Here is a 15,804-nt window from a genome sequence, read left to right as displayed (position 1 = left end):
CCTCCACGGATCCACCTTGGGCAGCACAAGAGCCCAGCCAGGGCTGCACCCAAGATGGACCAAAATGGTCACAAAATGGACAATTGGTCATGGGGTTTCATGTTGGAATCCTAGATACTGAGAATTTTAATTTTAATCTTAATGTGGTGAAGGGCACAGACCCAAAAATACTATATTTGACCTAAGACCATAGAAAAAGTTTCCAAAATAAATTAATAACACAAAGTTTACAAGCGTGTAGTTTAATTAATAAGTTTTATAAGTTTTGGCCCATTAGCATATTGGAGTTAATTGTCCAATTACAGCTGTAGGCTATGAAGTTCCATCCTCCTTGTTTTTCTCTCTTCACCATTGTTTATGCTTTTTGGGCCTGGATCTTGTAACAGTTGTCCTTGTGTTAATGTTCAGGAGCACATAATCACAGAATGATTTCTGCAGGTGCTTTTGTTGGAGAGCTCTGGCTGTCAGGGGTAGACAAACCCAGATCTGACTCCACCATGGTTTGGGATGAACCCCCATCATGATGTTTTATATTCTATCATGATATAACTTACACATTATTAATATCAAACTTGCCTTGTTCCATTGTATACATTGATTTCATCCAAGCATGGCTTTCTTGTGATCCCCTTCAAACCCCTAACATAGTTCCTCATGATTCTTCTAATGACTAAACAATAATTGCATCTAATTACTAAATAATCATCTCATCTAACAATCATATCATGTATCATGTACTGATTACACAGGTGCAGTTTCACAGGATCTGCAGCAAACACGAGGCCTCACATTTCCTAGGGTCTACCCTTAACATTTTCCCAGGGCCTACTAAGCCTAACTTTCTTTCTAGCTCCCTGAATTTTGTGATCTTAAAATCTTTTACTGTCACTTGGACAAGCTGGAAAAGGATTGTTCTGTCTGCCTACCCTGTGACGAGAGCTCGCTAACACTTACTGTGAAGCTCAGAACTATGCACTGAAGCAGCTCAGAAACTGGAAAATCCAAAAGCCAAACTTGAGGCATGCCAGCAGCCCTGAGGTGTTTTGTCCCTGCCCCAGGTGACTGTCCCTGCCCTGTGTTGTGTTGCAGGTGGAAGCAGCAGTGATGCTGACTCTGGCCAGCAAGCTGAAGCGGGATGACGGCGTCCGAGGCCCCCGCGCGCCCAGCGCAGCGTCCGACTCCACTCGCAGGGTGTCTGTGCGGGACAAGTTACTCGTTAAAGGTGAGGCAGTGCAGGGAAACCTGCTGGCCTTTACTGCTGCTGCCTGAGGTGCCAGAAACACCACTAAATTGTCTATCAGTTCCCACAGGTATTTCTGAAATGTTCTGTAGGATGTGGCAGCAGCTCTCTGGTCAAAGAGAGAAACAGACAGCTTTCCCAGGCATTGTTCTGGGAAAGGCTGTGAAAAGCTCAAAGAAAAGTGTTATAGCTCAAAGAAAAGTATTATAAACGTTTCTTATCCTAAGTTGCTGCTCCTGGTGTTCGTGAACATGTGGAATGTGTTATGGAGATTTGCTTGCCAAAGGGTGGTTTCTTAATTGGCCAGTGGTGATGGTGGTTTAATTGAAGGACCAATCAGGTTCCTCCTGTAGCAAACTAGAGTCTAAAAAAGCAATGGGCTTCTTAATAAAGAAAATTATTATTAGCCTTCTGAAATACATGGGGTCTATGGCAATTATTACCTGGCCACCCTGGGACCCTTTGTGATGACAACAGGACACTTGTTTTGATTTTCACTATTCAATAAAAATAAGTGTCCTCCTTACTCTGTTGGAAATTAGTCCATCATCAATTAAAACATGATAAAAAATTGTCACATGAGTGGCACTGAATGTAGAGGAGGAGAATGTCAACACAAGTATATCTGCCTTGGTGTGAAGGTGGTTTTTGAGCAAACCATAACTGCCTGTCATGGGAAAAAACATCCTGAAAGTCACAACAGTGTTTTGGGGGTTTTAATGGCACAGGTGAGAGACAGCACACTTTAAATAGATTTTAAAAAGCAGTGTCGAGACAGATTTTACTAGGCCTGGAGTCACTATAAGTTGAGTGTGAAGTTGTGAATAATAAAACAAGGGTGTGTTTTAGGAAGGCTGCTGTAGGTTTTTACCAGCTGGTGGAAAAGAAGCCCCCAACCTACTGCTTGGCAGTTGTGTGTAAATGGGGTATTCAATGAGACAATAATTAAACTATTTTATTGTTAAATCAGGGACAGCACTTTCCTGCACTTTTTTTTTTTTGCAGCATACATAATATCACATTTAAAACTCCATAGATGCTGACAGCTTGCAGTTACTGTGGATTTAAAGTCAGGTTCAGCCCCTCTGGTAATAGTTGAATGTTACTGGCAAAGGCATGTGTTGTTTAGGTTGAAGTTTCTGCTGAAAATGACCAGTAGCAAATACTCTGCTGTTGGTGTGTAAGCTGCCACTGTTGGGATTCATTCCAGTCAGAGGAAATCCACATTTCCTGGTCTTGTTTCAGAATGATTTGAGGCTGACATGGCTGTAATTGCCTGGCTGATATTACCTAACTAGCACTGCATAGGGGTTTTTTCCAAATCAGGGTAAATTCTGTCAGATACCTGGAGCAAGGTGTCCTGCAAACACTGCTGCCTCAGTGCACCGGGAGTGCCTCAGCTGCATTGTGGCAACGTTGTACCCACAGTTTTCTCCCTGTATTGTTTTAAGGACTGAGATGTTTTGCATGCTTTAAATCATGATTGTGATCACTCTTACTCTTCCAATTTGGAAATCCTCATTTAACTTCAGTTCTGAGGGGGAATGATTCAGGCAGGAGAAATAAGCTCTTTACCCAGGCTAAGCACAAAGCCAAATTACTAAATATATATAATCTGAGATTTTCCCTAACCCACAGGTATGGACTTGAGGGGGAGATAGCAGTGTGAAATAAATACCCTTCATGTGAGGGGGCAAAGAAATTTTACTCTATTCTTACAGCAGTCATGTTTTTCAAAACCATACCCAGGTGTGCAGAGGAGGAAAAGAATGTAATCTGTAGAAAATGAGTATTGACATTGTAATTGTAGTTGCTGTGGCTGTGATAGCAAATCAGCTAAGTAAAACTGAGTATTAAAAAAAAAAAAACCTAAATAAAACTTAAGTATTTCAACTCACTGAGTTCAAACTAAGTATTGAACGAGTCCCAGACTGACAAATGTTAAAAGCAGGTCAGTGCTCACATGGTTCTAAACAAGTATTGAGTGCTGGATCCTGATGTGATTGTGCATGGAAGTTGCATCCCTGCTGTGAAATGAGTGGTGTAGGTCACGTAAAGAGTCACCACCAAAGGCACTGGGGAAAATGTGCCTCAACAGAAATTTGCAAAAGCACAACAAAGGTTGGTAATGCATGTAAAGGAAAATCAAATTAGAGTCAGTTTAGAGTGATACATGCAGAGGCTGGAATGAAGAGAGCAAAGGGAAAAAGGTAAAGGGAACTCTTGAGTCAGGAGGTTCAGAGTGAAAATCCTTCCTTTCTAAACTCCTCAGGGAGGAGTCTCAGTGCAAGTGGATCCAGTCTCAGGCTTGGACTCAACAATTATGTTTAAAAGATTTAGAAGAACTTCATCATAAAAGCACCTGAGTGTTATATTAATTATTAATCAGCTATAAACATAATATAGATTCAAGATAATAAGATGTATACTGTTTTATAGTGTGTTCAGGTCAATGCACACACATGCACAAAGATATATATATAGATACAGATATACACAAATGTGCAAAGATAACTCACACATGTATGGAAATGTATGTATACATGGGAATACATATTAAAAATTCCCCCCCCCCCCCCCCAGAATCAATGAAATAATCCTGTTAATCCCTTTTGGGGATTACTGGAATTTTCTGAAATTCAAATGGGAGTGGTACCATTTCAGTCAGGCTGTAATTCAGGTAAGGAATGTTCCAGAGCTATCAGGGAGTGACTGATTATTCCTTCTCCCATCTCCCACCTTGTCCAGGCAGCAGAGTTCCTGGTGCAGGTCAGGAATGCTTCATTCACCACAGCTCTTGTGCAAAGGCCAGGCCCTGATAGGAATTGCTGGAATTGCAGAGCAGGCCAGAGGTTGGGAGAGGGGATGCAGCACCACAATCACTGTGCTCTCCCAGAAGAGCTGTGGGAGCAGCTGTCAGTGTGCTGAGGGTGATTTCTGGGTGAAATGGGACTGACAGGAGAAGCAGATCATGCCAGTGTTACTGCTGAAAGTGACAGGGAAATGTAGTGGGAAAGGCTTTTTGAGGATGTTCTCTTTGAAGCTGCTCAAGCTAAATGTAAACCATTTGTTTACAAAAGTTTCTAGAATTTGCTTCAGCACTTGGAGACAGCTGAGCTGCAGCAGCAGCTACGATGTGGTGAGACTGAGTGGAGTGACCTTGTGGTGCTGATGGTGTTTCTAGGTCATGTGAAGATTGCAGGAATGAGTTTGGACAGGAGTGCAGAGCCTGCCGAAGGTGTGCACACAGCAGGGATGCTGCTGCAGCTGGAGCAGCACCAGTGGAGCTGTCAGGGCTGAACTGAGGTGTTGCACTGCTTGCCAAAGCCAGCAGGAGCCTGGAAGAGCAGCTGGAAGTAAAAGCTGTCACTGGTGTGTGTTTTGGCTGGAGTTACAAACAGATGACAGTGGCAGAACAGGGGAAAGGCTGCATCAGGTCACAAATCAGAAAATAATCTCTCCTGCCTAAAAGAAGAGAGATCCTGGCCTTCAGCAAGGAAGGAGGAGGAGGAGATGAGAAAAGGCCCAGGGTGTTCTGCCAGTGATGAAGCACCACTATCCTATCCCTGCTCCCCAGTAAATGGGGGATCATCTAATAAATCCTGCACACAGACAGATGCCTGCCAGCTTTGCTATGGGTGTTGGCCAGGCACACACAGTGTCTGGTTTTTTTCCTGGAGGTAAATTGCAGACAGCCTTGTTTGTGCTGATGGAGAGTCCAGCGCAGGAAGGCAGTACAGATCTCTGAGGATGTGTTGTCACACTGCTGGCCCTGCAGCCCTCAGTTGTGTTTGTCCTCTGCCTGGTCAGTAATCAATTCTGTTTTGATTGAGGTGATGACCAAAACCCCAGCCACTGAAAGGGGTAGGTGATGCTTACAAACTTGGCATAGATCAACTGAAAATAGGAAAAATAAGTGCTGATTTAGGTATGATAGCTATTTGCACTATGGCTGTGAAGAAACATCTCAGTTGGTGTTTGAAATAATGGTGTCAGGCACTGACCTTGAATTTATTGATGGATGCATGTTAAACAGACTTTGTTCCACTTCCACTTTTGGGGAAAAGCTGCTCTTAAAATCTTGGTGATTTTAAGAAAAACCTATGTTGGTTTTTCTTTTAAGTTGTTCCTTTGACTGCTTATATCCAGCATTGTCACAGACTGAGATATCAGTCATGTCTCAGGACACTTGGGTTATTTTATGGATGTATTATGAATAGAAATCTCTCCATCACTCAAGTTTGATATCTAGGGAAGTAATTCTGAGTCATTTGGATATTCTTTTCCAGCTGTAGAGAGGGCCTAGTAAAGCACAGCTTTGTTCAGAATTGTGTGACTCATCTGCTCATCTGTTCTCACTGCATTTCCATCTAGGCTCAGTTGGAGAGTAAAGCCCTAATTCTGTAAGCCTAGTACCCAAATTAAAATAGAGCAAGCAGTACAATTGCTTCAGCAGCTTTCATTTTGTTCTGTGCTGCAGAGGCAATTTTTAATGTCCTGTTCATCTCTAAGGGGAACTTCATTAAGCGGGGAGCAGGGGCCACATGACTGCTCCTCATGGCAAGCATGCAGTGCTGAGCTTGAAAGGCAAATCCTTTCTGAAATCTAAAAAGGGCTGAGGACAAGCCCAAGATTAATATTGTATAATGAAGGTGACTGCTAAATGGAATTGAAGATGGAGAGCATCCAGGATGGCAGCAGCAGCTCATGGATCACAAAGGTTGTCCCTTACACTGCATTTTTGGTAGTGCACAGAAACTGCTTCATTCGCTTTTATATTACACTTTGATATTTATATTATCACATTTACATGCTTAGTTTGATTGTGGCAACTTGAAATAACTTAATACATGTGAAAACGAGTTAACAAGGTTTATTCCTTGGTTGTCTTCAAGATCTGTGGCTTTTACCACTACATTTATGTAACCAGAAAATATTTAATGTGTGCCTCTGTTTAAACCTGAGAGAATGGAAATGGGAAACTGATGATGAAATATCAGTTGATGAAAAGATGATGATGAGGTGAATATCCATTGTAACTAAAAATGAGGGAAACCATTTATTTGCTTTCTTCAAGCCTTTAAAAATAGTAATATCCCTCCTCACAAAAACAGGGGAGGAAAGCTGAGAGGGGAGAAAGTACTTTTTTTCTTATGCTGGTCTGTACAGTTCAGAGGAGTTAAGTAGGAATGCTGTCAAGATAGATGGATAAGGATTAGGAGGCAAACAGCATTTCTAGAATTAATAGAGTATTAGAATTAGTACTTAAAAATTGGAATTTTTATTAATGTCAGAGTATTTAATCTTCATCTCTGAAAGTCTTAAGAGGGACCTAAACAGGAGAGGGTTTTTTTTTGAACAAAACCAGAGAGGAAATACTGCTGTGGGTGAGAATGGTCACTTGAGGAAGTAAAGCTTTTATTTGGTGTACTTAAAACCAAACTGCAGCTCCAAAATGAAGCAGGGAGTCTGAGTTTTTGGAAGGCTCAGTAAACAAAGCACTGCTAAATTCTGACTTTGGGTGAGGGAGCAGAGCAGTGGGGTTGTGGTGTGTGCACCGAGCATTCATAAACCTTGTACACACAGCAGGAGTGTTCCTATTTCTGTCTGGAGAACTGTCACGGGTAGGAGAGTTATTGTTTGTGAAATCATTTATAAATAACTCTGGCTGCTTGTGCTAGGCTTAGGAGCAGCTCAGGAGCTGCATGGAAGAGAGAAAAGCTGAGCCACAATCTGTTTGCACCCAGCTCTTGCAGTGTTTGTGCTGGCTTTAAGTTTAAGCCTTGCCTTTTTTATGGTTTGAAGTAGATTTGGAACTGTTCAAGCAGGTGTGTAGTGGGTCAAGAGCAGGATTCTGAATGTAGACCTGCACTTGGGCTGCTCCTGCAGCAGGTCACAGCAGGTTTTGGGAACACATGGACTCTTTGGAGTTTCCTGCCACTTGGGTTTTCTGGTTGTCTCCTCATCTTAATGCTGTGAATTGAGACACAGGTGCAGATTCTCCATGAAATGACCATGAAAAGTACTCAAACTGAATTTTCATCTCTGTTCAGCTGTAGTTCATTTCTTGAAAGAGGAGCTCAGAAAAAACTTTGTGTGGGAAATGGATTTGGAAAGAAATTTTAAAACTTTCTATCAAGTTTATACAGTCTTGTATATTTGTATGTTAACACTGAGATAAGGTGTGTTGATTTAGGAAGGTTATGGAATAGAGATGATATTCTTCAGTGAGATTGAAACAGAAATAAGTTTTCACAAGTATTAAAATATGATCTTTTAAAATACTGCAACAGTGACAAATTACACCACAGACAGGAGATGCTTTTATGTAGGAAAGAAATGTTCTGGGCAGTGATAAGTGGCATCTACCCATAGCCATTCTGATCATTTACTTTTGCCCTACACCTTTAGGTCAAAGCAGAATGTAAATAAAAAAGGTTCTAAAAGTTTATATATATGTTATATAATATTAAAAAAATAGAAATAATATAAAAAGAATATATATAAAGGTTATGAAAGACTGGATATCATAGAGAATTAGAATTGTGAAAGATGTAGGACTACATGAGAAAAAATATAGGTGACTAGTGTTAGAAGTTATAGTAGTATTGTGTTGTAAAATTAATAGGTTGAAAAATATTTATAAGGTATTGTAATGAGGAAATAGGTTAGAAAAAGGTTTGTTCCTGAATTTAGTGAAGCTTTTGGAGCTCTTGGCAGTTCAGTGCTTTGGAGCTCTGGCATTTCCATGCTTTGCTTGTTTACAAATCTCTGTTAAATAGGTTGGCAGCCTGCTCAAGGGGTGTTTGCTTACAGAATGCTCGTGCCAGAGGTATTGATTTATGCAGAAAATGTGTGAGTTAAAGCACCAGAATCTCAATGGAGCTTGAATGCTCTGGTCAAAATGTTTGCTTTGTGAACAGCAGCATAGAGAAATGGTTCTAATGTCACTGCTGTCACCACCAGAGGGACTCAGAATTTGGAAAACTCTCAAACACTGAGCTTTGGCCTGTTAAATGTGCTTGTTAATTGGTGAATCACCAGTGTTTGTTCATATGGCACAATTAATAGTAACATCTTTGCCTTACTTCATGCTGCCTTAAACATTTTAGATTGTTGAGGTAGATCTTTATCTGCTTTGGCTTCATTGAAGTTGTTTCATTCTTAGTTTCAGTGGTTTGTTGCAGAGTTCATTAGAAACCTCAATTTTGGGTCATTTGTCTTTGTTTCCAAAACTCCTGTGTGGGTTTATTAGCACAGCATTCATTAGAAAGCTCAGTTTGGGTCATTTGACTTTGTTTCCAAAACTCCTGTGTGGGTTTATTAGCACAGCATTCATTAGAAAGCTCAGTTTGGGTCATTTGACTTTGTTTCCAAAACTCCTGTGTGGGTTTATTAGCACAACATTCCCACCTGTTTGCACACGTTCAGAGAAGGAGCACAGTGCTGCCTTCTCCTGGTGTGAACATTTTGTTTTCATGTTTTCACAAGAAAAACCACTCATTCTGGTGCCAAGGCACAGAGAAACACAGGAGTGTGCACACACCACAGGGAATTGTCACACTTCAAAGGAGCTCTGGTGATTGAAAACTCTGTACTGAACCTTGCAGGAGGCAGAACTGCTCAGCTCTGCCCTTCAATGTCTCCTTTTTTTGGGATCAGGAAAGGGCAGGCAGGATTCATTATGGTGAACATCACACAAGCACAGAAAGCAAGAAAGGAAAGTAGTCAACACTTTAAAATAATTGAACCAGGTCCTAAACTTTGCACTGCAGTGGAGATTGGTGTGCCACTATGAAAGGCTGGTGAATTTAAAGAAAGGAGTGAGAGGAAAGTTTTCATAGCTGCAGCCTTCAGGGGTTGGTTGTCACATCTCTTTTTATCAACTAGGAAGGGAAAATTGAAATCAAGTCCTTGATCACAGCTGAAATTACATTTGTGTGTGTTCTGTAAAGGCAGTACTTTAGCAAAGTATGGCTCCAGTGTTGTCTTTGAGTGCATGGCTTTGGTTAAATCAGCTCTGGCTGCAGGTGGGGGATTTTAAAAGAGTGAAGCTGTGAATTGTTTAGGTAAGTGTGGTTTGGTGGTTTTTTCTCTTGGTGTAGCAGGCTGCAGGTGCAGGGTGTGCCAAGCACAAGGGAGATGGGAGTCAAATCAACATCACTGCACTGCAGAGAAATGCCAGGTTGGGTAAGCATGGATGGCAGGAGGACTTCTGGAGGGTTAGTGAGGGTTGTGATGGGATCAGTGTGGATTCAGTGCCAGCAATTCTGAGCGACAGTTTGCTTCAGATGTGTGGTTTTGAGAGTTGGTATTGAAATCTTGCACATTGTCAGCCCAAATAAATGGGCTGTGTCTGTGGAGGCCTGAAAGCAAAGCTAGAAGAGGAAAATAAGACTACAGGAAAAGCCAAAAATATACTCAATTTTATTTCCTAGGACTTTGGAAATAAAGAGGGAGATACCTTGGTGCATCTGGTTCATAAGAAATTGAAAGTAGGATTTCAATAAAATACACAAAAGCAGGGTTTTTCCAGGGAAGGTGACTTGGCAGGCTTAGGAACACCCTCAAAACTTCATTTCCTAGGGGCTGTGGAACAGAATCAGGATGCTTCCTTTCTTTTTTGAATGTTAAGCTCAGGAAATAAATAAAAGGAGAATTTAATTGAATGGGAGTGCATATCTCTAACAAAAGCTGTGCTGAGGAAATGCCAGTGCTCTGTGTGGTAGCAGCCCTGGTGCTTCAGCCTTGGCAGAGCTGAACTCCCCATCAAAGGAGGATACATTTACCATGTCTGTAGGGCAGATGAGCATTTTTAGTAATGAATTGAGTTGCTTAAAGAGAAATTTCAAGGTAAACTTCCACTGCAGCTTAAATATATTTTTAAATTAAATTTGATTTACGGGGTGGTTTAAATTAGATCTGTCAATTTGGACTCTTGAAGAAGAGCTTTATGCTTGTATAAATAATGGTTTTGTTTCTCTTTTTTCTTTCAACAGAGGTTGCAGACCTTGAAGCTAATTTACCTTGTGAGTATAACATTTAATAGTATGCATTTTAAAGGGGGAAAGGGCCATTGAAATGAACATTTTGACTGAAGTGTGAATGCTGATGGTATTTGGTAACTGTGCAAAGCTCTACCACTGTGGCTTGAACAGATTTTTCTCTGTTGCTTCCTCTTCTGGGGCTATGAGAACTGGACCCTCATTAGTGTCCTTTGGAAGGAGTATTGATAATTTGCCTCCAGTTTTTAATTGCTGGGGAGTGGCAGCAAAACTTTCATCAAGTGCCCAAAAGGTTCCTGGGACTCAAGGGTGCAATTAGTGCCTCACTTGTGTTTTTTCTTTATTCTCTCATTTTCAAAACAGGAGATTCTGATTTAGGGGCAGAGCAAATAGCTCCGCTCCAAGGGAACATGAAGTCAACCTTCAGTTTTTTCACTTCCAGATGTAACCTGATGTCTTTGTTAATAGTGAAAATACTCATGAAAAATAATTTTTTAAGAGTGATCCATATTCTCTAAAAAAAAAAAAAAAAAAAAGAAAAAGGCAAGATAATGTGGTTTTAGACCTGGAATCTTACTTGAGATCTAAGCCTTCCTTAAATGAAGTTATAGAGAATTTACAGAGAGCAATTTTAGGTAAAGTTTTTTCAGTTTTGTTATAGGGTAACAAATGCCAGAAGTGTGTGTGCTTTCAGTTCCTACAATGTGAGTGCTTTACTAGGCTTTGTGTACAGTTCTAGGTAGGTTTTTTCAGGCAAATGGGATTTCTAACTATGATACTGTTTAGCTCCTTGGCTGCAGAAAAGGAACAGCCAGCTTGATGGGTTAAGAAGCTAAAGACTGAATAATGTGGGTGATAAAATAACCATGATAGACTTGTCTCCTCATGGCAGCCAGCAGTGGAGAGCTCATTTCTGATGTAAATTTTTATTTTGCTTCACAGGTACATGTAAAGTGAATTTTCCTGACCCAAACAAGCTCCATTACTTTCAGCTAACTGTAACCCCAGGTAATTTTTTCAACATGTAACTTTAGTTTCTGTCTGTGTTGATGTTTAGGAAAGTAATTCCAAGAGGAGTTCCAATAAAGCCTCAAGTCAAAGAAAATCTGACTGTAATAGTGATTATTTCATTAAAGAGATGGAGAAACTGGGCTGACTTTTGACAACCAGATTCCAGTAAAAAGGCCTTAAAAATGAGTAGGGTTAGGAAATACTGATTTTTTTTTTTTTGCTTACTTGGATTGAGACCTTTTTTCCTCTCAGCCAGTTTCAAACCACCTTGATTTATTTTTGCATTTCAGCCCTGTTAGGTTGTGTGTTCCCCTGTGCTGATTGTTTGGTTCTGCAGAGGTGCAGAGAGAGGTTACCAATGTAACCCTGCTAGAAAACCTCAAACCAAGGTGTGCCTGCAGGTGCTTAACAAGGCAGAATCTCTGAGTTTTTGATTGTTCAAATATGTGAAATCACATTTCTTTTATTATTAACACAACTTGAGTGTCCTGTGAAGCTCTTGCTGGCAGCCTGGTCAGTAAAAGCATTTTCATAAATTATCATTTCCATGTAAATTTCTTAATAGCCACCTGAAATTTGCATTTTGGAATAAAGGGTTGTATTTTATGGATGAATTTGCATGGAAGTTTATTTAAACTTGACAGGCACTTGCTGTATTTGTTCCTGTGCGGCTGCTCAGGTGAGAGCATTGCTGTGTGCAGTGTTAGGTGTGCTGGGCCAGTGTCCCCCTGCAGCTCCTTCTCCTGGGTGCCCATTTTCTGTGGCTGCTTTCTGCCAGCAGAATTTGGGTGAAGTGTGTCAGTCACGCTGGTGTTTGAGCTGGAGAAACTGTGGTGTGCACTTACTGAGTGCCTGGGATGTTTCTGTAATCCAGGATTTTGGAGCCAGAGCAGCACTAGGTGTCACTGTTGCTGTTCCTTAGCCCAAACCCACTGGGCCTTCCTCCAGCAGAAATTTTGGGTGGTCTCTGTTAACAAGTCCATTCATGTGACTCCCTTTTGTGATGGAAAAATGAATGAGGCTGCCCTTGTCAGGGTAATTAAAAATAAACCCAAGAGCTAATCTAGAACTTTGGCCCTGTCGTTCTGTGTAGGAGTTGTGCTCATATTTACTTGGTGGGTGTTAATTCTGCTTGCACCAAATGCCCTTCCCTTTACATGATGCTGCTTCTTTATTATATTTTGGAAAGGAACTGTCTTTACATGAGCATCACTGTGCAGATGAGTGATGTGTGACAAAGCTGTCCCAACTCCAAGGTGTCTAAACCCCCCCAGGAGTTGTTTTGTCTGCTCTCTGCTGTGCAGCAGGATGCTGCAGGCAGAAACCAGCTGTTGAATGCAGAGCAGGGGTTTTGTGCCAATGATCTTGCCAATGAGATGATCTTAATTAACATTTTGTTACTCTAAATATAGCTGCACAGCTGAAGTCTCTGCAGTTGCAGCCTGACCCCAGTAAACAGCTATTTTCAGCTGTGCATAATTCAGGTGTACAGTCTTGTGATCAGCCATAGTTTAACACTCTAAAGGCAGAACACAGCACAGACCAAGAAAATCTTTGTTGTTTTCTGCCTCTCTTCAATACTGAAGTTCTCTCTAGTGTATGCTAAATCCTGGTTTTCTGTCTTGAGGCAGCAGAGTGGTTGTCACAGAAGTTTTATGGCTCGAGCAGGCTTGAGCCAACTCTTTTTGGATTGTCTGAACAGTATTGCATGAATCTTGACTTTGTTCTCTGCTGTCATTTTGAATGTGGCTGGTCCTGAAAGGACAGTAAAAGAAGCTTCCTTAGGCTTTCCCAAAAAGACTAATTTGAATAAGAAAATAAACTTGACCACCAAGCAGAAATCCTTTCAGGTCCCTTGCTCAGCACCTCTCACAAAAACCTTTCTCAGCCGGTATTTAATGTGGCAAAGTTATCCTGGTGATGGCAAGTTTTTAATTTCAAATGATTTTTTAGAAAATCTTGATGAGGACTGCTTTATATAACTAAAGGAATTCCAATCTCTGTATGCTCCAGTTTTCTGCAGTGCACTATCAGTGGATAGAAAATGGCTCAGACTTGGATTTTTCTGCTGCAGTGGACAAACTCCCTGTTCCCCAGGCAGACACTGCTTGTTTTCTCTGCTGTCTGAAGCTTCTCTTGCCTTTTGTCATCTGAAACATTTGTTCTGCCTTTGAAGAATACCCTTGTGCCACCATTGCCTCTGTTCTTATTTTTGCACCAGTATCATATTGGATGAAAATCTGGGGGAAAATAAGGAGATGTTTAGAATCCAGGCTTGCTGCACTGGTATTTGGAGCACAAAATTGGAAGCTGAGGGTTAAAATCATGGTAATGACCTGGAGAAGAATAAAGCAGGTGACTTTAGGTAGCTAAAAACCCAGAAGAGTAAATGCAGTAAATGCAATTTCCCTTCAGTTCCCAGGCTGTTGGACTAGTCTGGGCATGGTGTGGATATGTGAGTGCCACTCAGGGGGATTAATAAAGGCACTGTTTTCTGGTGAAATGCCCACAAATATTGGTGAGCATGGCTGATTCAGAGAGCAGCTATGCAAAGTGCATCCTTTGTGGCCTGCCTTAATTGTCTTGCATTTTCTTCTAAAGTGAGGAAATAATTTGGTTAAGTGTTTTCCAGAGCTCTTTCAGCCATTAAAACACCCTACAAACACAAGCTTAGTCAGGTTGTTGGAAATGAAACTTGAGGCTGAAGTGGGAGGGATGCTTGCTCTGCTAATACAGCCTGAAGACATAAATTTAAGCAGTAGGAGGAAAACTGTGGCTCAGACATCCTCCCTTTTTAGCAAAAGTCCCTGTGGCCAACTTCCTAAGTTATGTGTTAAAGCTGTTCCATTTGATGGGTTTATTTATAGCTCTTTCCTCACTGTTAACTCTGCCAGAACTTTTTTCCCACCACTTTTCCATGCCTAAAAAATTGAGGATTTCTCTCTCAGTCTGAGAACCTATTTACTTGAGATGCTGAAAGATGACTTCATTGTGAATTATCTTGTTAATGCAGTGCAGGATTTCTGGCTGGGTACTGAGGCTCTCCAGAATTTTTAATATATATTTGAGTGACTGGTAATGAGTAGCTTGATTGTTGCTTTAGGAGCACAGAGGCCCAATTGTATAAAAGAGGGGAGGAGAGATGTCTTGCTCTCCTAATTGTGTAAATATGTCCTTGCTAATTTGATAGCAGAGCCAGTAGCTTACCCAGTTAGTGATTGGTGACAAGGTGTAAAACCAGAATATAAAATGAGTTGTAATGTGAGGCAGTGATGAATATTGAATTGTCTTGGAGGCAGACCTGATCTGAAAGTTCTTGAGTGTTTCTGTTGGACAGCCATTGCAGAACACTGAGTGTTCATTAAACCTGGGGATTTTCTTTGACATAAAACACTGATGGATACATCCATCAGCAGGCATTTATTTCATTTTAGCAGGGGTGGAATGTGAAGAGCTGCTGCATGCTTTGCTCCAAGCCCAGCCAATCAAGGAACTAGTGAAATTAAGCCAAGGAAAAGAACTTCTGTACTTGGAAATGTGATCATTCCTGACACTTGCTTCGAATGTATTCTAGTGCTAGATGGTGGATAAAGTGCAGTCAGCTGTGTTCTGTTGGATAAATGTGTGTTAGAGCTCCTGGGGATATTGGACCATTTTCCAAGGATTCCTTTCTGGAGCAGTGTCTCACTCTGAGGGCATTGCACATTTGACAGGGAGCAGTTTTACCAAAGGCTATCCCTGTAACTCACCTCTTACTTCCTGTTCTTCAGTAAAGGCTTTGTTCACTGATTTTTGTCTCTGTATATTTAACAACAAAAGAGAAATGCTTTTCTCTTGCTTTTTTCCTAGAAAAATCAGTGCATGTCCCTTCACTTCCTGGTAAAGCATAGCATGCCTAAAATTGCTTAATAAATCCAGCTCACTTCAGAATTGAATTGGAGTGGGGATGGAGAATAGATTTAAAAAGCAGATCAGGAGGCAGCAACCTGAAGGAGGATTTTGATGACCTACAGTAGACAAGCTAGGGTTTTTTTTTTGTGGTTTGGAACAAGCCAGATAATAGTAAAATTCTTCTTAGTCTTTCTGTAAAGTCTGGATTGTTTCACAGAACATTTCTTTGCAGTGTTGGTTTAAGAAATATAAAAAGCCAGCCCTCCTGGCCTTCACTGGGGCTGGAGTGCTCAGGGTGCTTTGAGCCAGAGCATCCCTCAGATATCTCAAACCCCCACTGTGGGCTGGGTACCTGTTTCCTTCTTTTTAATGAGAAACCTCAGTAATGGCAATGCCAGGTGCATTTCAGATCACTTGCAAGCGTTTCAACTTCCAAGCAGCACAGCTATTTCAAGAGTTGCAGTCTCTCTGGCATCCCATTCTATTAGCCCTGCTTAAATGCAAGTAGATCTTTTAATATGTCATATTTGAAAATTTAGCCATTTTAATAATTCAGTACTGAGTTTGGCAGAGAGGCAGACGTGTTCCTAGCAGATACATCCCAGTAAGATAATGACAGTGAAAGAGCCTGCTTGCCTTTCTTGAAGGACACTCTGA

At 41.1% G+C, this 15,804-nt stretch overlaps 1 protein-coding gene across 2 annotated transcripts in view; it reads left to right on the top strand.

Annotated features, from left to right (window-relative positions):
- UBE2F (ubiquitin conjugating enzyme E2 F (putative)) overlaps positions 1 to 15,804 on the top strand; it is a 60,815-nt gene that overhangs the window by 1,825 nt on the left and 43,186 nt on the right. For both annotated transcript variants that reach the window (XR_010783952.1, XM_066553852.1), the window contains exons 2-4: positions 1,090 to 1,222; positions 10,240 to 10,269; positions 11,188 to 11,253. Coding sequence is in view for 1 of the 2 variants with exons in the window: in XM_066553852.1 (XP_066409949.1) it covers positions 1,105 to 1,222; positions 10,240 to 10,269; positions 11,188 to 11,253 (214 nt within the window). In the remaining variant the exon portion in view is untranslated. The remainder of the gene's footprint in view (positions 1 to 1,089; positions 1,223 to 10,239; positions 10,270 to 11,187; positions 11,254 to 15,804) is intronic.

The sequence above is a fragment of the Molothrus aeneus genome, chromosome 7 (assembly GCF_037042795.1).
Source record: "Molothrus aeneus isolate 106 chromosome 7, BPBGC_Maene_1.0, whole genome shotgun sequence".
Lineage (NCBI taxonomy): Eukaryota > Metazoa > Chordata > Aves > Passeriformes > Icteridae > Molothrus > Molothrus aeneus.
The sequence above is the reverse complement of the archived record's forward strand: the minus strand, read 5'-3'. Positions and strand labels throughout refer to the sequence as shown.